The sequence below is a fragment of the Lepidochelys olivacea genome, assembly GCF_965140295.1.
Source record: "Lepidochelys olivacea isolate rLepOli2 genome assembly, chromosome: 12".
NCBI lineage: Eukaryota > Metazoa > Chordata > Testudines > Cheloniidae > Lepidochelys > Lepidochelys olivacea.
Genome location: NC_140422.1, coordinates 10,337,952 through 10,357,250, shown reverse-complemented (window position 1 = coordinate 10,357,250; position 19,299 = coordinate 10,337,952). Strand labels below are relative to the sequence as shown.

General features: G+C 40.3%; 1 protein-coding gene across 9 annotated transcripts in view; it reads right to left on the bottom strand.

Annotated features, from left to right (window-relative positions):
- The window catches only part of ESRP2 (epithelial splicing regulatory protein 2), a 112,351-nt gene extending 93,255 nt beyond the window's left edge, over positions 1-19,096 (bottom strand). For 8 of the 9 annotated variants that reach the window (XM_084644233.1, XM_084644236.1, XM_084644228.1 and 5 more), the window contains exons 1-3: positions 18,995-19,090; positions 18,643-18,795; positions 17,611-17,739 (exon numbers count right to left, since the gene is read on the bottom strand). In XM_084644233.1, the coding sequence (XP_084500359.1) occupies positions 17,611-17,739; positions 18,643-18,777 (264 nt within the window). In that variant the 5' untranslated portion in view covers positions 18,778-18,795; positions 18,995-19,090. Of the gene's footprint in view, positions 1-17,610; positions 17,740-18,642; positions 18,796-18,986 lie in introns of all 9 variants that reach the window. The other variant, XM_084644229.1, reaches the window with a different exon arrangement.
- Between the last annotated feature and the right edge of the window lie 203 nt (positions 19,097-19,299).

Genomic DNA, 19,299 nt, shown 5'->3' with positions numbered 1-19,299 from the left:
TTATAAGTTTAACTAGAGTGAAATATGACCCTAATCTCAGATAGAAGCAAAACTGAGCACTGAGTTTCCAGCCATTATAAATATCATCTTCCTTGAAAAATATTATGTCACTTTCTAATAGATATTAATCTTATCTCTTATTACTGTTCCAGCTTCACTTGCATTTGCTGCCACTCCAATGCCAGTAAAATAATTAGAGTGCAGTGGAGTTTCTGCTCTTCTTTCAAGTCAACTTCATCTACATCCAGGGTTCATATGAAAGACAAAATGATTAACGTATCATGGAATCAGTTATTTGTGAAAACCCATTTCATCCTTCTTTATAATTGGCATATGCTTAGAGATAATAAACATCTCAACATTGTTCTTATAAAAATTAGAGTAGGCTTAGAGCTCTGATGTGATAAATTCTAACAAACAGCAGCAAATTTTCTTCAGTGAAAAGAAGAAGAATTGTTTGGGTTTTTTAAATTCAGGACCTAAATTAAAAAAATTCTGTTTATGGATATTTTTCTCAATGTCAGTTTTTAAAAAATTGATTATTTCTCCCCCTTTAAATTTGCCACCCTCTCCTCATGCTCAGGTGCCAAGAAACCCACATTTTAGGCACTGATATGATTGACACCACAATGCCTTACTACTGGGGAGAGAGTAACCATGGAAGTCTTGGGAAAAATAAAATAAATAAATGAATAAATAAAAAGCACATGTAGGTCTTACAATGGTGGGACAAAGTCCAAGGGAAAAGCTATTAAGGGCATTACCCAGAATAAAGTTTTGTCAGATCCTTTCAGTTAACAACAGAAGGTAGAAAAATATAGAATTATGAAGGGAAACTTATTTGAAAAAAGTGTTGGAAAGTTAGACGTGGAACTGTGCTGGGGCTAATGTAATACTAGTTTGCTGGGTATAGATAGGCAAGGGGGAGAAGTCAGGTAGCACAATGTGGGTGGGGGAATAGGAAGTTCATACAAAATGGCTCATTAGAACTAATTGTTTTCTTGCTGCTGTAAATCTACTATGACTCAAACAGCATAAGGCAACAGGATTACCAGAGGAGCTTCCATTGTGTATACCTTTCTTGCTTCATTTTAACTGGGTTTGAGGTTTTATATGGTTCTTGAAAGTAAACGGCAGCTGGTTGCTTAGCTTTTAATTCTTTCTGGGAAAGAGTGTCAATCTATCTTTTAAGTTACTACCTAAGAGAAAAAACTGCCTGAGTCCTACCCCTCTAGAATATTTATGGCCAATTTTGATTAATTATTTCTTAGGTGGAAGTTTACAAGAGCCAGGATATTTTCATGCCTGTCAGCTACGAGCATCTATGGCATCCATCCAGCTCCGGTAACACAGTAAAGCACAAAAGGCAAAATTATGGTTCAGGCCACCGGAACTTCATGGTAATGAAAACTCAAAAAAACCCCACAATTAGGTTATTTTAATATCTAATGTTGAAAAAAATATAGATGGAAAAGGCCAAAGATAAGTCATTTGATGTGGTACTTCTGTAAGACAAACACATTCCAAGCATTTATAAAACAACAGGGCCATGTTCCATTATTGTTAGTCTTGTTTTGCTACTGTACTATCATGATGTGAAGCAACTGAGAACTACTGAAACATTTGATTATTGAGAGGTGGGGAAAAATCCCACCCACCTTCAAACTAATTCTCTCTCTCTCCCCCTCTCTTGTTGGATCTGGTAATGGAAGCTAAACAAGCTACTGCACAAGTTTGCTAGAGAAGTTAGGCTCAACACCAAGTTGCAGAGAAGTTTTGAGTATTCTAGTCTTAGGCCTGGGCTACACGGGGGGGGGGGGGGTGTTTCAAACTAAGATACGCAACTTCAGTTGAAGTATCTTAGTTCGATTTACCTGGCCGTCCTCACGGCAGCGAGTCGACCACGATGGCTCCCCCGTCGACTCCGCTTACTCCTCCTGTCAAGTTGGAGTACAGGCATCGAATTGGGGATCGATTTATAGCATCTAGATGAGACGCGATAAATCGATCCCCGATAGATCGACCACTGCCCGCTGATCCGGCAGGCAGTGAAGACGTACCCTCAGCGATACACACAATGGAAGGCTTTTGTTGGGACAGAAACTAATAAATGCTAAGAAAGGGTAACCCCATAGGATTGAAATGAAGCTCATAAACTTTGCATAAAAGGAGTGAGGGTGAAGCAGATTGCATGGGAAAAAGAGAAAAATGTGGTGCATATCTTTCTGGACTTGCCTTCACCCCCAAAAACAATTAAAAAATCCCACACATCCTGGTAAAAAACCATGTGCTGAAAGTGAGGTTAGTTTCCTGGTTAACATGGAAGTTGATGGAGGAAAGGGTTCTCTCTCTTCACCACTCTCCCCCACCCCAGAGGAATAAGATAATTCTGCCTCCCATGACTGTGAATATTTGGAAGATCACCACTGTAGAGCTATACATAGTATCAAAATACTAATTCCTTTCCCCTTCATGGGCCAAAGTTTAAACCTAGATAAGGTTATATTTCTGCCCCTAAGAACATATTTTAAGAATGGTTAAGGTTGAGAAGTGAAGCAGGCTGGGTTAGTGCATTTGAAACTCCTAAACAGTGGCCGCAAGGACCTTCTCCATAAAAGTTCTAAAAGTTTCCTCCAGTTTCATAATCATACATGCTCTACTGAATACTACCCACTAGCATGAACACTGCTAGCTGTTGAAGGATGCATGCAGATTACACAGGGACACACACACCCTTAATGAGTTCCCAATAAAAAGCAATGGGAAACAGTAACATTTTACGGCGACACTACTTCATGCTTGATCCACTTTCATATGCAATTACCTATCCACACGCAAAGAAACCAAAACTAAGAACCACATTCAATAGCCTGGTCCCGGGTCACCTCTTTATTTAAGAGGAGACCTGAACGGTCTAAGAGTATACAAAAGAAATCCCCCAATACCACACCTTTAAAAATCTAAGGATTAGGATGCATTTTGAAAGTTTTGCTGGCATAACTATGTTGCTATGGCTATGTCTACACTGTGCACCTCACAACGGTGCAGCTGAGCCACTGCAGCCATGCTGTTGTAAGGTACGCTGTGTGGCCACTCTCTTGCCAGAAGAGAGCTCTCCTGGCGAAAAATAAAACCACCTCCAACGAGGAGCGATAGCTTCGTCACCGGGAGTGCGTCTCCTGCTGACAGCTGTCCAGACCGGTGCTTTTCACGGCTAAAACGTTTGTCCTTGGGGGGAGGGTGTTTTCACACCCGAGTGACAAAAGTTTTAGCAACGAAAGTGCCAGTGTAGACATTGCTAAGTGATGTCATTTTCCCCCCCCCCATACAGTTATACCATTTTAAAAACTTACAGTAAATGCAGTTATATCGGTATAAATGTGCCTTACCAGAATAAGCTATATGGACATAAGCACTTTTATACTGTGCCCTCACTATGGGAGTTTTGCCGCTTTAACTATTCTGACATAGTTAAAAAGTGGCAAAACTCTAAGAACAAGGCCTAAAAAAAAAAAAGTTAACCAATCCAAAAAACTCACCTATGAAAACGACTCCGAGTAGGGAAAAAACCAGTAACTAGGAGGCAAGCTACCCACTGCAAGAGGGATAAAATCCCCATTGCTATAAGGCATGAGGAGAAGTAAGAGCTGATGAAAATCCTAAAAACCCACCAAGCTGAGAAGTGTGTCAAGAATAAGACAATGGAAAAAAAAGGGAGGGGGGGCACCTTTCAGAACGTCAAAGTCTTCTAGTGGGGGAACGCTTAAGTACAGTCAGTGTTCCCAATATAAATCTTTGTTTATCCTCTCCCAGGGAACGTATTTTCTCTCTCTCTCTTTTTTTTTTAAAGCTGCAAAACCTATGTAGTATTTCCAACCTTTAACCTATTTTTAGGAGCACTAGAATAGCGTCTCATTGCTCCCAGTGGCTCCTGGTGTTATCAGCAGTACTCACGGAACATGTTATTTCAGCCGGAAAGACAAGGTTGAACACAGTCCCCAAATTCTGCATACTAGTTAACATATTCTGGTTGTTATATCCCTAAAGTCAAGTCTTGGGCTAAGTACAACTGTGCTCATATGGTATTCAGTGTTCCCTCTCCTCACACATCAGTGTTTCAAGGACAAACTTTCATTAGCAATGTGATCTTTAGCACTGGGTCTATTGATTGCAATGCATAGTGGTACTGCTGTGTTTACTCAACACTGTCTCATTGTTTGTAGTGCAAGCCTAACCAGTTGGGAGGACGACAGCCAATACCTGTAATGAGGGAGAACACAAGTATGTTTTTCTAACAGTAGTTTTTTAAAAGGATTTCTCTACCCTTCCCCTTTCCCCCCACCATTCTTTTCTAAAATCAGGAGATGGAAAGGACAGGTCTTTTCAGCCCCCTCCACACACTGCCCCCATATACTTTCATCTTTAGAGATTCTCTCACGCTTCTGCCTTCTACTGCCCCTTACATCTTGCCAAAGGAACTAAACCACGCATGAGTGGAAGGGGACTCTTGGGTACACACACCCCCTTTGGGTCCATGAAAGAATCTCTCAGCTTTCAAAAACAAAAACAAAAACAAGAGTTTCCCCCCTATTCTTTGTGAAGAGCACTAGAAACGTTAACCTGTGTCAACTCGCTGAGGGTTAGAAAGTAGCTGGGCTCTGCTATGGCAGCAGCAGATTTCCCTTCCCCTGAGCTCAGTACATTTTTAAAAAACAAAATCGTTCAGTTAAGTTTCGGATGCATCCCAAAGAATCATCATACTATCGCTCTCCAGAATCCTCACCCCAGATCTGGGCTTGGCAGTGTGATCTTGGAGGACAGGACTTGGTTGTATCAGAGGAAGAGGGCAAAGTAAGTTTCAGAAACAAAAATGGTAAGGCCGGTTTTACTTGCTAAATGTTCTGCCTTCTCTGGGAGCTCTTGTGTTGCCCCTCCCTCAAGTGCTCCAGAGAGCACATGGGATATGCATCACTGTACCTCTCCTCAATACAGAAGGGGATGGAAAGAGGGGGCAAGCTTCTGTTCCATTGGTTGCCAGCCCTATAGGATAGCTCCACTGGTGGCCTTCCTGTACAGCTCCAGCTTGAAGCTTGGGAAACTGGTACCAGAGGAAAACTGGAGCACTGTTCCCCTGAACTAGCCAGAGACCCAACTCCCTCCCACCCACCCACCCGTCAGGAGCATCCCAAACACTACAAGAATCAGACAAGAACCTTCCCTCTTCAGCCACTCCAGTCCAACTTGTTATGGCCAGCCACCAATGGACAACACACCAGCCACCACCATTTGTTGTTCCTAGAAAAGGGCAAAATTTAATTCACAAATATGTAAAAGACTAGCTATCAATTACCACATGGTTACAAATATGTAGTAAGGTCTACTCACAGCTGTTATAGATAAATTTAAGTACACACTGATAGCTGTTGCCTTTTTCCCAGTCTTCCTACCTCCCCCTTCAAAGCCTGGTGGCCTTTCGCAAGTTCCTCAGTAAGCAAGAGTTCATCCTCTAACAATTCTGATTTGCTATAAGAAATAACACTCCAGCTGATACAATGGGGTAAAAGTCTTACTTCCTGCAATCCTTCAGAGCCCTGTCCTTACAGCCCCTACCCATAACACACCCTCACAAACACACACTCTCCTCCCTCCCAACCAAGAGTTATTCTAATGTAATACAGAACACTTCCTCTCCCGGGATGCCTGAAGTGTCAGACTTCCAAAAAACAAGAATAAAGGTTTTTTCCTCAGCTGCAGAAGATGCTGCAAAAAATCTTTAGAACCAATCCCAATATTTAGGCCCTGGAAACACATATCAAGAATTACACTAGGAGGAAAGCCTCCCTACTCTGCTTTCCATGTTTCTTTAGTCAGTGGTCTCCACATTTGATTGCTATTGCTCTATTATAGCTTTATATGGTTGTACACTGAATATCAATGTAATGGAATTTCTCATTATGATCCCATTCCTGCAAAGTCTTATGCTTGTGCTTAACTTTAGATGCTGTGCTTACAGTGAATAAAGTTAGGCACATGCATAAGTCTTCACAGGATCGTGCCCTTAGCCTGGTCATGTTATCCTCTGGGGCTATCCCAATGCTAGATTAAGACCCATATTACTGACAGCTAACAGAAGTTCTCCTTGAGCTCACGTGGTAGAGTTTGTGTTTAGTCAAAAGATCCAGAACTTTCATGGGAGCCAGACTTAGGATCTGGAACTCACTCCCACAAGAGATAAGAATGACTGCTAATCTCATGACTTTCCAAACTAAATACAAAGCTAATTTCTTCAGCTTCTCTTCCTCATTAGCTCTTCACAGTCTACACAGGTGGACCGGAGGGGGGAGAAGAAAAAAAACAAAAACAAAAAAACCCTTTTGTTATTTTTAAATCTATTGTTAAGAGCTGAAGTGGGGGAAATTTTGTTTGTTGTTCTTTTATTAAATTATAAAGTGCTCTTATATTAAGTATTTAGGCTTCTATTCCCAATATTTTATGTATACTGTTTAGTTCATTACTAATGTCTGTGTTTGCAGCACATAGATACACAGCTTGGCAAAGCATCTATTCCATTTCTGGACCAATAAAAGACATTACCTCACCCACCTTGTGTCTCTTTTACAAAGCAAGACATTTGCTAAAAGAGTGGAATGATCATCCTAGGAAACTAGAGTAGAGTACAGAACTGATTCAAGAACATCAACCAAGGAGACAAATGTATCATAGAGGTGAGGCAAATAGGCTACCAGAGGGAGGGTACCAAGGCAAGCATCTTTCTAATCCAGTGTCTGCAATGATAGATACATGAAGTTGCTTTCAAACAATCCAGTCCCCACCTTTTGTACTGAAGTGAGGAGGTAATTGCAATAAAGGAAATAAGAACAACTGGTCATGCCCAGTAGAAATGGAGGACTCTTGGACTTTATGCAGAGCAGCAATTGTAAGGAAAGAAGCTTTTCCAGGAATATATGGGAGGAAGACGACCACTATTTGCAATAAAAATATAGCATTTATGAAACCCAAATTATTATTTTTCCAGTGACTTAATGGGGAGGAGAAGATAGAAATTTCTGATTCTTCTGTGGAGTTTTAGAAAGAACACTAGACAAGTTTAGCAAACACTTAGTCAAGATTTATCTCGGATGATGATGTGTCAGGACCAAAAATCCCACATAACTGATTACTAGTAAACCCTAATCCTTCCAATCGTAATTCCTTCCCAAATCCTTCTGCCAGTGACCGACTGCAGCAGCAAGTTTTTACTGTTGTGACGCTGGCAGACCAAGTGCAAGCTCATGCTGAAGCCCCAGGCCAATTTGCTTGTGTATTAGTATGGAGCAAAGTGATGTTTAAACATCAAATACATTCTTATACATTTAACATTCATGAAACCTAAAGGGATGCTACTTGCATTGTTTTCATTTATCTGTATCAGGTTAATACACAATGTAAATGTCTGCTACTACATTATATCCATGTAATGAAATATCCCATCAAAGGAGAAAGAAGCCTTGTAGAATGTAGATGAAGAACTCTAACAGGAAAGAGCCAATTTCAAAGCAAGTGGTCAGCATGTGAGATGATCCAAAGTCAAAGATTCAAAAGGCATTCCTCACACTGTCATCAAAGGAAAAGCCCACATGGATAGTGACACTTCCAGCTTGTTTTCTGTGAGAAGCACCTCTTAGTATGTATTCAAGGAAAGATCCTGGATCTCTGGACTGTTTGGACTCTTACAGGGAAGTGAACCAGATGCAAAGCAGAGCTATCCAGAGACAATCCAGCTACCCTGACAAGACTTTTGGGAAACTGGCAGTTTAGTACATCACTGCCATCATTTGGAATGACAAACTGTGATTCACCTGTACATATATTTTATGTGCTTTAACCGCTCAATGACTCTCACTTCCTTTAACAATGACAGGTTTCAGAGTAGCAGCCATGTTAGTCTGTATTCGCAAAAAGAAAAGGAGTACTTGTGGCACCTTAGAGACTAACAAATTTATTGTAGCTCACGAAAGCTTATGCTCAAATAAATTTGTAAGTCTCTAAGGTGCCACAAGTACTCCTTTTCTTTTTCCACTTCCTTTAGTAAGTTTACTATAGAATTAGCTGTCAACATTATCTTTGGTGTAAGATCTAGAGTGCCAATTGATCTGGGATAAGTGACTGGTCTCTTGGGACTGAGAGCAACCCAATGTGGTGTGATTTTTGGTTTAAGTGACCTTTTATCACAAATGCCAGTTTGTCTGGGTGGCAAGATACACTGGAGAGTCTAAGGGGACTGTCTGACTCCATGATAAGACTGGTACCGTGATCCAGGAGTTCACATTTGTTACTGGCTTAGTGAAATCTAATTATACAACACATCACCAGCTTGGGGGGTCTGCCCTGAGGTATGCACTCATTGTCAGGAGCCACTCCAGACAGCATGACAATTGTCATACAGAATTATGCCACATTAAGACTATGCAGAGTTCCTCCTGCCAGAGAAGTAGGGATTCACACATCAGATACTTTGTCTGCATTTGTGGATCATCAAAATATTTGTAGGTTGCGAAAAACTCTCTCCTTGTAATCAGACCTCCAGATCAGGATGTGATTTAGGATAAATGTTAGATAGCAAGTTCCTCCCCCATTCATGTGCATTAAGATTCCATGGCACTTTTTTCAAATAAACCACAAGGTTCCTCTTAAATTAAATAAAGTTACATTCTGCCCATCTAAATACTCTCTGCAATTTCAGTTACATATAGCATTCTATGCTTTTCATCCTAAATTTCTGTGCAGTGTTATTAGAGTCAGAGTTTAAGAACAGAAGAGACAATCAGATCATCTAGTCTCACCTCCTGTATATCATAGGCTGCCGCCACCAACCCCACCCACACCCTACTAAACCCAGCAACTTATTGCTGCTCTCTGTACCTGAAATGGCAGACTTGATAAAATAGATAGAGGAAATCACTAAAGTTTGGAATCTTTGAATGGAAGGAGTTTGTCCGTGAGACACACCAATATCCATGTAATTACAGGCATGCAATAGAGAGAGAATTAGAGGTTTCATTTCTATAAAGGGAGTTTTTTAGCTTAAAAAAGAAAACGGAAGATATGGGCCAAAGGATCAAAATTAGTCTTTGAAAAATAAATGGAGTTATACCTAGACTAAACATACGAAGTATTAAGTGTAATAGTTTTGCATAAAGCAAGCATTATGAGGGCAGTTACTCTAAAACCAGACTCCAATTAGCCTTTTTATAGCTCTCTCCATAATACTGCCTTGCTACCTCTGCCAATAGCCAGAGTCAGCATCTGTGCTTTTCTCTTAGACTGACTATTTAACCTAGATGTGCCACAACATGTTGAGTAAGGTGTTGTCTTCATTTAGTTAGCTACCCAATGTTCACATGCATGAGGCTTAGAAACACTTAAAAAGTTCTGAGTAGAGCAACATGCAGCAGTGAGAGCTGTGCAATCCTCTGGACAGCTGCCACAAGAGCCAGATTGTTGGATCCTAGGAGAGTGGTGAAAAACAGAAGCTCTAGAACAGGGGTCGGCAACCTATGGCACACGTGCCAAAGACAGCATGTGAGCCGATTTTTAATGGCACGCTGCTGCCTGCCGGGTCCCAGCCACAGGCCTTACTCAGCCCGCTACCGAACCCAGGCCAGTTATGAATGGAATTTTCAAAAGCATTTAAGGGGGTATTTAGGCAATAGCATGATGACTCATTACTGTATAACTACCTACAATGAGGTAAAGGAAGTAAATCAAATAATCCCTTAGGATCCTGTGCTCCTCACCCAGGAGTCATTTATCGTATTTTATTTTTAAAGGAAGTAAAAATTGCCTCAAGTTCTGCCTGACACATATGAGCATGTCAGACTACATTGGTGACATATGCCAGTGAAAAGCTACTTGGCTTCCAAGCACATCAATCTATCCCAGAGGTGGCCAATCTGTGGCTCTGGAGCCACATGAGGCTCTTCAGAAGTTAATAGGCGGCTCCTTGTGTAGGCACCGACTCCGGGGCTGGAGCTACAGACGCCAACTTTCCAATGTGCCGGGGGGTGCTCACGGCTCAACCCCTGGCTCTGCCACAGGCCCTGCCCCCACTCCACCCCTTCCTGCCCCCTCCACTGAGCCTGCCATGCCCTTGCTCCTCCACCTCCCACCCAGAGCCTCCTACATGCCACAAAACAGCTGATGGTGAGGCACTGATTGGCGCGGCTGCTGTTGGGGTGGGAGGCACTGGGAGCAGGGGGGAGCTAATCGGGGGATGCTGACATATTACTGTGGCACTTTGGCAATGTACATTGGTAAATTCTGGCTCCTTCTCAGGCTCAGGTTGGCCACCCCGATCTATCCCATGTGAAGATATGAATTGTTTGGGTGACTATACAGGTTGTTGCAATGGTTTGCTATTTTATAGCTACTACTCCACCCCAATCTGATAAGAGGCTTAAGTTACTGTTTAACTTTACCAGAAGTAGGCAGCAGCAGCAGATAGGCGAGAATGTCCAAATTCTCCTTCCCCGTATTAAAATGAACACTCACCTACAGTGACTAATATGGTCCAGTGGTTAAGGAATGACAGCACTAGTAGCCAGCACTACTGAGCGTTATTCCCTTGTCTGCACATCACTCATGATGCAGCCCAAAGAAAGTGATATAAGCTACCCAGTTCTCAATTTACTCAGGTGTAAAATGGATCTAAATATACTTCTTGGGGATATACAAGGCTTAATATTTGTTCAGCACTGAATCGCTCAGATGAAAATATTATGATTTTTAGTCTCACAAAAAATATTACTGTGCCCCAAGCTCTGTGGAGTATAAACCTTGCCAAGACTGCACCCTGATATGTGACACAATGGTGCTTTCGAAGAAGCCATCTTAGGTATGAGCTGTCATCTGGCCTAGCTGACTGTAAAGCAGAAAGTGTTCCAAATGCGACCTGTAGGGACTTGGACAGCATAGAGGATTAGCAATGGGAAAAAAGAAAAAACCATCAGACTCCACCTACAGCATCAAAAACAGAATCACAGCTAGATTTGGGGAAGCTATGTTTTAACCATCCATCTCCACGGCTAATAATAGGAAATCCCATTATATAAACAAGTGCCTGGAACCAGGCAAAAAGCATAAAGATCTAATTTTTAGCATTGGAGATTTTGTTGGCTACAATTTCAGGGAGTCAATCTAAGGATAAGTTTTTGCTGCAGAGTTAACTTGAGTTATTTACACTGGTTTTATTTCTATTGAGTTAGCCTCGCTCGAGTGATAGCAGCCACACTGCAAAGTAACACTTAAGTTGCTGTGTCCACACTGACACTTCACTTGTGTGTGGCACTAAAACTTCTGGGAGCATATTCCATGGTTCTTGGAATGCAGTAAGATGAGTAGCTCTATGAATTGTTTCCCAGTGAACCCTGGGAGAACTTGTCTGTCCTTTCTTGGCATGTGGGGGGATTGTGGGAAGGCACCGGAGGACTAGCAGCACTTGAGGTGGAGCTAAAGGTAATGCTCACTCATGTTAACTTTGCAATGAGGACAAGCCTGGAGGGGCTTCGATTTACAGTTGCTCCAAAGAGCTAACGTGCCCACATTCAGTAGTACTATTCTGCAATTTTAATAATAGAATATGCTTCATATATAGGCAAAGACCTGAGATGGGGACTCCACCATATTGTTTTTCCTATGCTTTGTCAGAACTAAGGCTGAAGAACAATCACATAATTGCAGAGTAGTTAAACACTGCTGCTATTTTCCTTCAACCATACCAATTGCTCTTTAAAAAAAAAAATGTAAGTGTAGGCATTAGATTTTGTCAACACTGCTGATACCATTTTGGCATGAAGACTAGGAGCATGAGTGCTAGATAAGCCTGGAGGAAAAGACAACCCACAACAATGTCTCTGTTTGGATTTTATCAGCATTGACACTAGCAAGCATTCAAGAGTCAGATCCCCAAAAATCAAGAGATTTGCCAATATAAGTAGTTTGGAGTTCTTTTTATTTGCCTTCTGGCCTCTGAGGCTTTACAGTAAAAATCAGTTCATGTTTTCAGGTTTTTCCCTCTGTGAACATGTGGATTAGAAAAACTAATTTCTTAAAAACAAAAGCTTTAACACAGATACCAAATATCACCAGATGCATCATAAAAATCACAAGAATTGAAAACAATGAAATGGGAACAGTCTTTACCACCGCACTATGGATAAAAGGTGCAGAACAAGTTTCCCTTTCAGTTTAGTTCCAGCTGGTTAATCAGGCTGCAGGAATCCACTGGTTCTACCACCCCTTGTCCTTAAAAGGCTCAACCAACTAGTTTGTTTCCCACTGACTTGGTTGATATTTGGTGAAATATACCAACCGTGTGATTCGATTGCTTAATCAACAAGAATTTAAAAATCAAATATGCATGTGTAAAAGAAGCAATTTGTTTTCATGGCCATTTAGTATTGTCTTAGTATAAGCAAAGCCTTTAGTATTTTCAACTTCTGCTCAATATAAGAGAAAAAGAAATTGGCATGTTGCTTGATTCCAAGTTCTTTAGGCCATAGAAGACAAAGTAAATTTGTCCTTGGTCTATTTGCTGCAATATATAATATGATGAAAGGCCAGCCAGTTTAGGACAGTCCAGCAGGCAAGTATTTGAGTTCAACTAAAAGGTGATTTCATATCGTTCCATAACTGAATCTTGGATGAACATTTTCAAACAGAGAGTCACGCACACAACTCCCGCTGAAAACTCAGGCTTTAGGACTACTGCTCAAAGGAAATCAGTAACTGGGAATGAAAACCACCCAACGTCTTCATATCACAGGCATTTCTCCACCATAATTACTAATTTTTCTTCATCTTTTTCCTCTCTCAGCATGACAAGCAATAAGGATTAAGCAAGGTGAATCAAGTCGATTTAGGTCATGCCTTGGGTGGGGTGTGGAGGAGTTAAGATATTTGCAGTGTCGCCAGTTCTCACAATAGCTGTTTTTCCTCAAAGCCCCAGCTGCTGGAATCAGGACACTGCATGAGAATCTCAGCTTTCATTTAAAAGCAAAAGTAGACATCTAGTCCTCCTGGTTGCAAAGAAAAGCTTGAAAACATGAAGTAAGTGCACCTCGAAGGCTCAGAAACCAGAAAGGAAATAAAATTATTCCAAAATGTATTATTTAAAGAAAGTGTGATGATTCGTAAGCCACTCATGATTTGTTTGCACGGGGGGGGGGGGGTCATCCAATTCATGAATTTTGAACTTTTGGAGGTTGGAAATATGGCATGAGAATGACTGGAAGAAAACAAAGTCCACAGCTGGCCATTCCTTTTAATGTCTAGACCAGGTACTTAGGATGCTTTCCTCTTTGTAAGAGAGCTACAGCTATTTTTTAACCTGATTATATTTCAAAATGTACTTGATGGGACATTTATTTATAGGCAATGACTGCTTTAAACACTTACAACACTGGATCTAGTGCATATAATTAGTGATCAGAAGTATTGTGCGAAGAGTTCCAATCTGTTTGGTCTTTTGAGATGTTCAATTTCACTATACCATATGGCTGCCTAAAACAGTAACTACTTTAGGTCAGACTGTCCAATATGATTCGAGTATGGAAGATAGAAATTCCTACAGTGCAAGACATTTTTAGTTAAAAATAAAATCAGTCTGATTTTATGTGGCCTGGAAATTAATCTCTATATGCCCTCAACTTACTGAGATATTTATTATTTTAGAAGAGTTTGAGACTTGATACTAAACTTGCATTGAATATGAAAGGAAACTCTGAAGCTAGGACAATGAATCCGAACCAGAAAGGAGCAGATCACAGGCTTTCCAAGATTGTAAGGATGTCGCACTTGAAAGTTATGTCTTGGAATCATTTCCATTTTGAATTCACTGAATACACAAAGCAAAGTGACTAATAGGGTGTAAAGCAAAGTGACTAAAGGGTTTAGGAATCCCGAACAGATTTTCCTCCACTAAGACAAAAAGATACTTGCACACACAATGCTACTGTGCATCATAGAATGCAGTCTACCCCTTGGGTCTACAGGCACTGGAGTTTATTACTACAAGCAAGGACAAATAAGTTAGAGACACACAGTGTAAATTGATCATATCATGCACATTAAAAATATTCGTTATTTGAAAATTCCCTTTGATCTTCAAATACCGTTTTTAAAATAATAAAACAAAACTTTGTAGAATAATATGACTAGTTTATTCATGACCATACAAATACAAAGTTTTCCCTGCACTACCACCACAACAGTTAAGTGTATATTAAAAAAAAGCCCAATTTTGATTTAAAGACATCTCCTTATATTATTAAAGCCTAGCCCTTTAGTAATATATAACTTGACCCACAACACATACTTTTAATGGACCATGTGCCAATGCTGGCAGGAGAACTGCTGTCCGTTGTTTGAATTCTGCCAGAACAACAACAAAAATAATCCTTTCAGGCTCAATGACAAAGCTCAGCCACCTGCAATTCACCCGTTTTTCTCCATGCCTGAAGCAAGGCTGAAAGTTACAATATACAATGTATTTGTGTTTGGAAATTCTCTCTCTCCATTATAGGTAGAGATTGGGAATCCAAGGCAAGAACAGTGTATAATTAACAAGCACGGACACTCTTGATTACATGGCTGAGATTTGTGCAAAGGGAAAATTAAGTGTAAGACACTTAAATTTACCTTTAGCTTTTCAGAATGGAGTTATGTATATGAAAAGCACTATATAAAATCTCAAACTATGAAGAGACATTGCAGTGTAAGATTTTTTTTTCCTGAAGCTACAGTCTCTCTGTAGGCTTTGTATGCTGGAAAAGTATAACTGGAAAAACAGTATTATTTCAGTCACAATCCAAAAAGCAAGATTTCTATTTTAAATATATTGCTAATACAAGTTGTATAGTCACCCATGCATCTAATTCAAAATCAAATGTGCTTTTTAAAATGTGGGTGAATAAATGTGCAGTACTATTATATTGTATTGTATTTCTGTAAGCAGGGCATTTGGGATCTGGTCCAAAGAAGTGGAGTATACCCATTGAAGCCAGTAGGAGTTGAGGGCACTCAAATGAGGCTCATTCATAGTGCAAGCTTCCCTTTCCCAATGCTGCCAATGTTCCTGACTAGAAACAGCAGCGCTGGGCTACTTCTCAGCAATAAATGCCTGTCATTATAAGTTGGGGTGGGGGACTTCAGAGGGACCAGATGAAGGCAACTAGCTTTGTGATCTCACCCTCCCTTTGCAGAGTTTGCAGTAGTGTCTCCAGAAGGGAATAACGTTTAGTAGACTGATCAATTGCACTATCAGGTTCTCTACAATGTGCCCTCAAATCTAGGTATAACTTGTTTTTTTAAAATAACCACTTTGCCTAATTGCACTTTTAGATTATTTTGATTAGCAGAATGCGCTTTTAAATTTTTTTAAAATCTGCATTCATTAACAATACAATAGAACCTCGATTTTACAAACACCAATCTTATGAACATCTAGTTACACAAACCATTTTTCTTGATAGGGGTTGGAAAAACAAAAACGTTGATGAAGAGCAAGTTGATATCCTTTCACATTCCGATGCCTTGAACACACTGAAAAAAAATCACTTCCCAGTGGTTTGAAAGACAAAAAAAAAGCAATGCAGTGCACCCGACTGCAATTTATGCACCATACTTACTATAATTTTGAGATGTTCAGTTTAATGAACTACTCAATCCCCAATTATTCCAGGCAATAAGAGTTCTACCTTACCTGAAGGCGTCAAGTAATTTGTAAGAACCTAATAGAACACGCAGGGATCGGCTCCTATAATTGTGGACTATAGATTCTACTTTTGCTACCATAGTACATGACTATCTCAAAAACATGAATTAATATATCCTCACAACACATATCTGAAGTCATCGTACTGTCATTCTCTTTTTACAGGTGGAGCAATTGAGGCACTGAAATTAAGTGAAGTGCTTAAAGTCATACAGGAAGACAGTGACAGAACCAGCAGTTGCACACCAATGCTTTAATCACAAAAACATTCTTCCTCAATTGCCAAGATATGCCACCCAAATGAAAAAAAATATTTTGCAAGAGAGTCTCTTCCACACCCATACACAAAAGCTAATATTTCTCTTTATATGCTGGAGTAGACCCACCTACAGCGCAGTTTATGGGAGTAAGATACAATCTCTCATAAAAGTATCAAGTATAATTAAAGTGTGTACTATAAAGGTAAACAGGGTGTACTTTGCTAAGCTGTTCCAGATGCCTTTAGTGCAAGATCTGGGACAAGCTCAAACCTGCAGCTTTACATTTTCTCAGAGTTATTTTGAAGCTACACAAATCACTTTACACTCCCAGCTGGACTCTTGTGAAACTTGTGTAACATAGAAAAAAAACAAAACAAAACAGTGTAATCCACATTTAATTTTGAAAAATAAATGATGTTGAATGCACAAAGGTTGTGTATTTATATTTAAGAAATTATTTAGTCCAGGTACAGTGAATTGTTAACCATTCAGCATCAAGTCAGGTTAGTTCCTATTCTGCCAAGTTATGCGTGTGTCACCAGAAGTTACAACATGAACCTGTCCTACTGCCTAAGCAAGTTTCTCTTTCAAAACACACCCACAATGATTCAAGCAAGGTGTGGAAAGACAGTTTTCATATACAGTACTCCACAAAAATGCACTATTGTATTTTTCCAGTCAAGTTCAGTTTACTAAGCAATCACATTTTAAAGACACAAAAAAGCCATGGTGTATATATGACACACACACTAAAAATTAAAGTAACTAGCCTCCTCTTTAAACTGTAAGGATCATAAGAATTTTCAGGTTATCATATTGTCTGAAATTAAGGTGATGCAGAATGCTTCAAGGAGCAAAATGCAACAATAGAAGAAACAAGCTTACAGACAGAAGGCAGGGATTTTGTATTATGCATTTGGACATCCAAACTCAACTTCTACCTCACTATAATTAAGCACTTCCTTATCCATTAATTTAAGATCATTCAGTTCAACTTTCTAGAGAAGTCATGCACACTGCCTGTGTGGTATTTTACAGAAATTATAATTTGGTATGTGCAACTAATTACTTTTAAGAGTGAATTGTTTTTCTTCACAACGCAAGAAAGACAAGGTCTTATATTAGCACTGATAAGGTGATGAATCTGTATCTTTAGTATAATAGTATTTCTTTGATCAAACTTCTCTGAAAATTTTTTGTTAAGTACCCTAATAATTTCTGACTTGTTAATTATCCTGCTACACCCTGTTAAGCCTTGAAGAAGAGAACTTTAGGGTAAAAGTTGTACATGGACCTATTTGAATAAATCAAAAGCATAGGCCAAAACTGTCAGAACAAGGACACCGACTCAAAAGTTTTGCCACAATTTACTTGAGCTCTTCCCATTTTTCTCCAAGAACCCAATTTCACATAGCTCAAGAGCTGTCTGTGGGGTATACCTTGACTTAGGTATGGCTGGTTTTGAAACAGTTTGCTAGTGATTTCAAATTGAAAGGCAAAACCAAGTGTATTTGCTTTATTGCATCAGTTCAATCCTGTTCCCAGAGTTAACCCTTAAATGCCCTTGCTGGTCCTCACCTGTTGGAGAACTCGGTCCAAAGGCTCAGCTTTGCTCAGTCCCTCTGGTGTTAAGCCACTCACTTCTCGACACTGGTCACTTAGCTCCAAACTGTCTGCTTTCACCAGGGATTTGTGCAATGTCCCTACCTGAAAACATGTTAAGTGGGGGAGAAAAGTGAGGAGCAATGGAATGAGTTCGTTATTACAATGCATTCAATTGCTTAGCAGAAATGTCAGAAAGGTCCGTATCACTTTCCAAAAAACGTATTTGTCTATTTCACAAATCAAAGCCCTCCCTAACTTCCCTCCTGCCCCAGGAGAGGAGACTCCCAGCACTGGGTACTTGCTATGGGTTCTTACGCATTCATAGGGAGAACATGTTTTCCACTCAGCGTTGGTTCGTTCAGTAGTTGTTAGATTTTTGGTGGGAAGATCATATAGCTTTACACAATTTGAAGACTCTGCTCAACCAAATTGACAAGTGTGTGTGTGTGTAGGGGTTAAAAAACAAAACTTTACATCTAGCAGCCTGAGACTCATCTACATTACAGTAATTAAAAATAAAAAATTACCTTTAGAATGGCTTAAAATAAGGTACATATTTTAAAAAATAGCTTGATCGTAAGAAAAACGAACAAAAACAAGGCCATTCAGGATCTGTTTTCCTTGTGGAGATAGTTTCCATTAAAGCATGCACGTTTGGTGTCCCAAGCGTGCATGCGGGGAGACGGAAAGAGGATTGGAAGTCTCCAAAAATGAGGAGAAATCTAACATGAAAAGAACCAACGTTTAAAGAAAAATAAAATAAAAATAGCCTAATTTAAAAAAAATCTTGGGGGGGCGGAGAATAAGAAAAGGCAAAAGGTCTTTGTAGACTTAACCTCCCCCCTCCCTTTTGGTGCATTTGTGAAATGAACAAACAGCCCCAGCTGAGGTGGATAAGTGATACTGACCATAATGCCTGCACCCGGCCAGCTCAGGGCTGGGGGGCTGCTTCGCTTGCAGCGTACGCACATAACACAACCTCGTATCAAGACTTTGAAGCCATACCTTCTTGCTGTGTAGATCCACAACTTGCCACACCAAGAGAATTAGTTCCCTCTCATCCGAACCCAGTTTAGCCCCATATGCACCAGCTGTTGCCCCAAACAACACCACCAAAGAGTCACTGTGCGAAGCCGTCATGACCACAGGGGGAAACAACTACAATCAAAAGCACAGGTCAAAAAAAAAAAAAAAAAAGACAAACGAAAATAAAATAAATCCCACAGAGACTCACCCCTTCTTCCAAGTGATCAAAGGGGAAATAAGAGGACAAGGAGTAATAATATCAAGAGAAGAGAGCGCGCTATTGGGGAAGGGGGGCTGAGACAAAAATGGAGAAAACTTCTTACAGCTCTACCTGTTCCCAATGATCTCCTTCTCCCCGGGTCTGATTGGGAGGTGAAATTAACAAGCTGTGGGTTTCTCTCCCTCTGACATCATGGCAGCAACCCAGCCTGGGCTTGGGCTTTTTTTTTTTTTTTTCTTCCTCCTCTCCTAAGTTACCTGCCCTTGATTCGGACCATGTGACTGAAGTCAATCTCCCAAAGAGACAAAGCCATTGGGTCTTTGGAAAAGGTGTAGGAGGGACGTGAGGAGAATCAACGCCTGGCTGACCCTGCCTGATTGGTTTTTCAGAGAGATCAGAGGAAAACTCCCATTCTC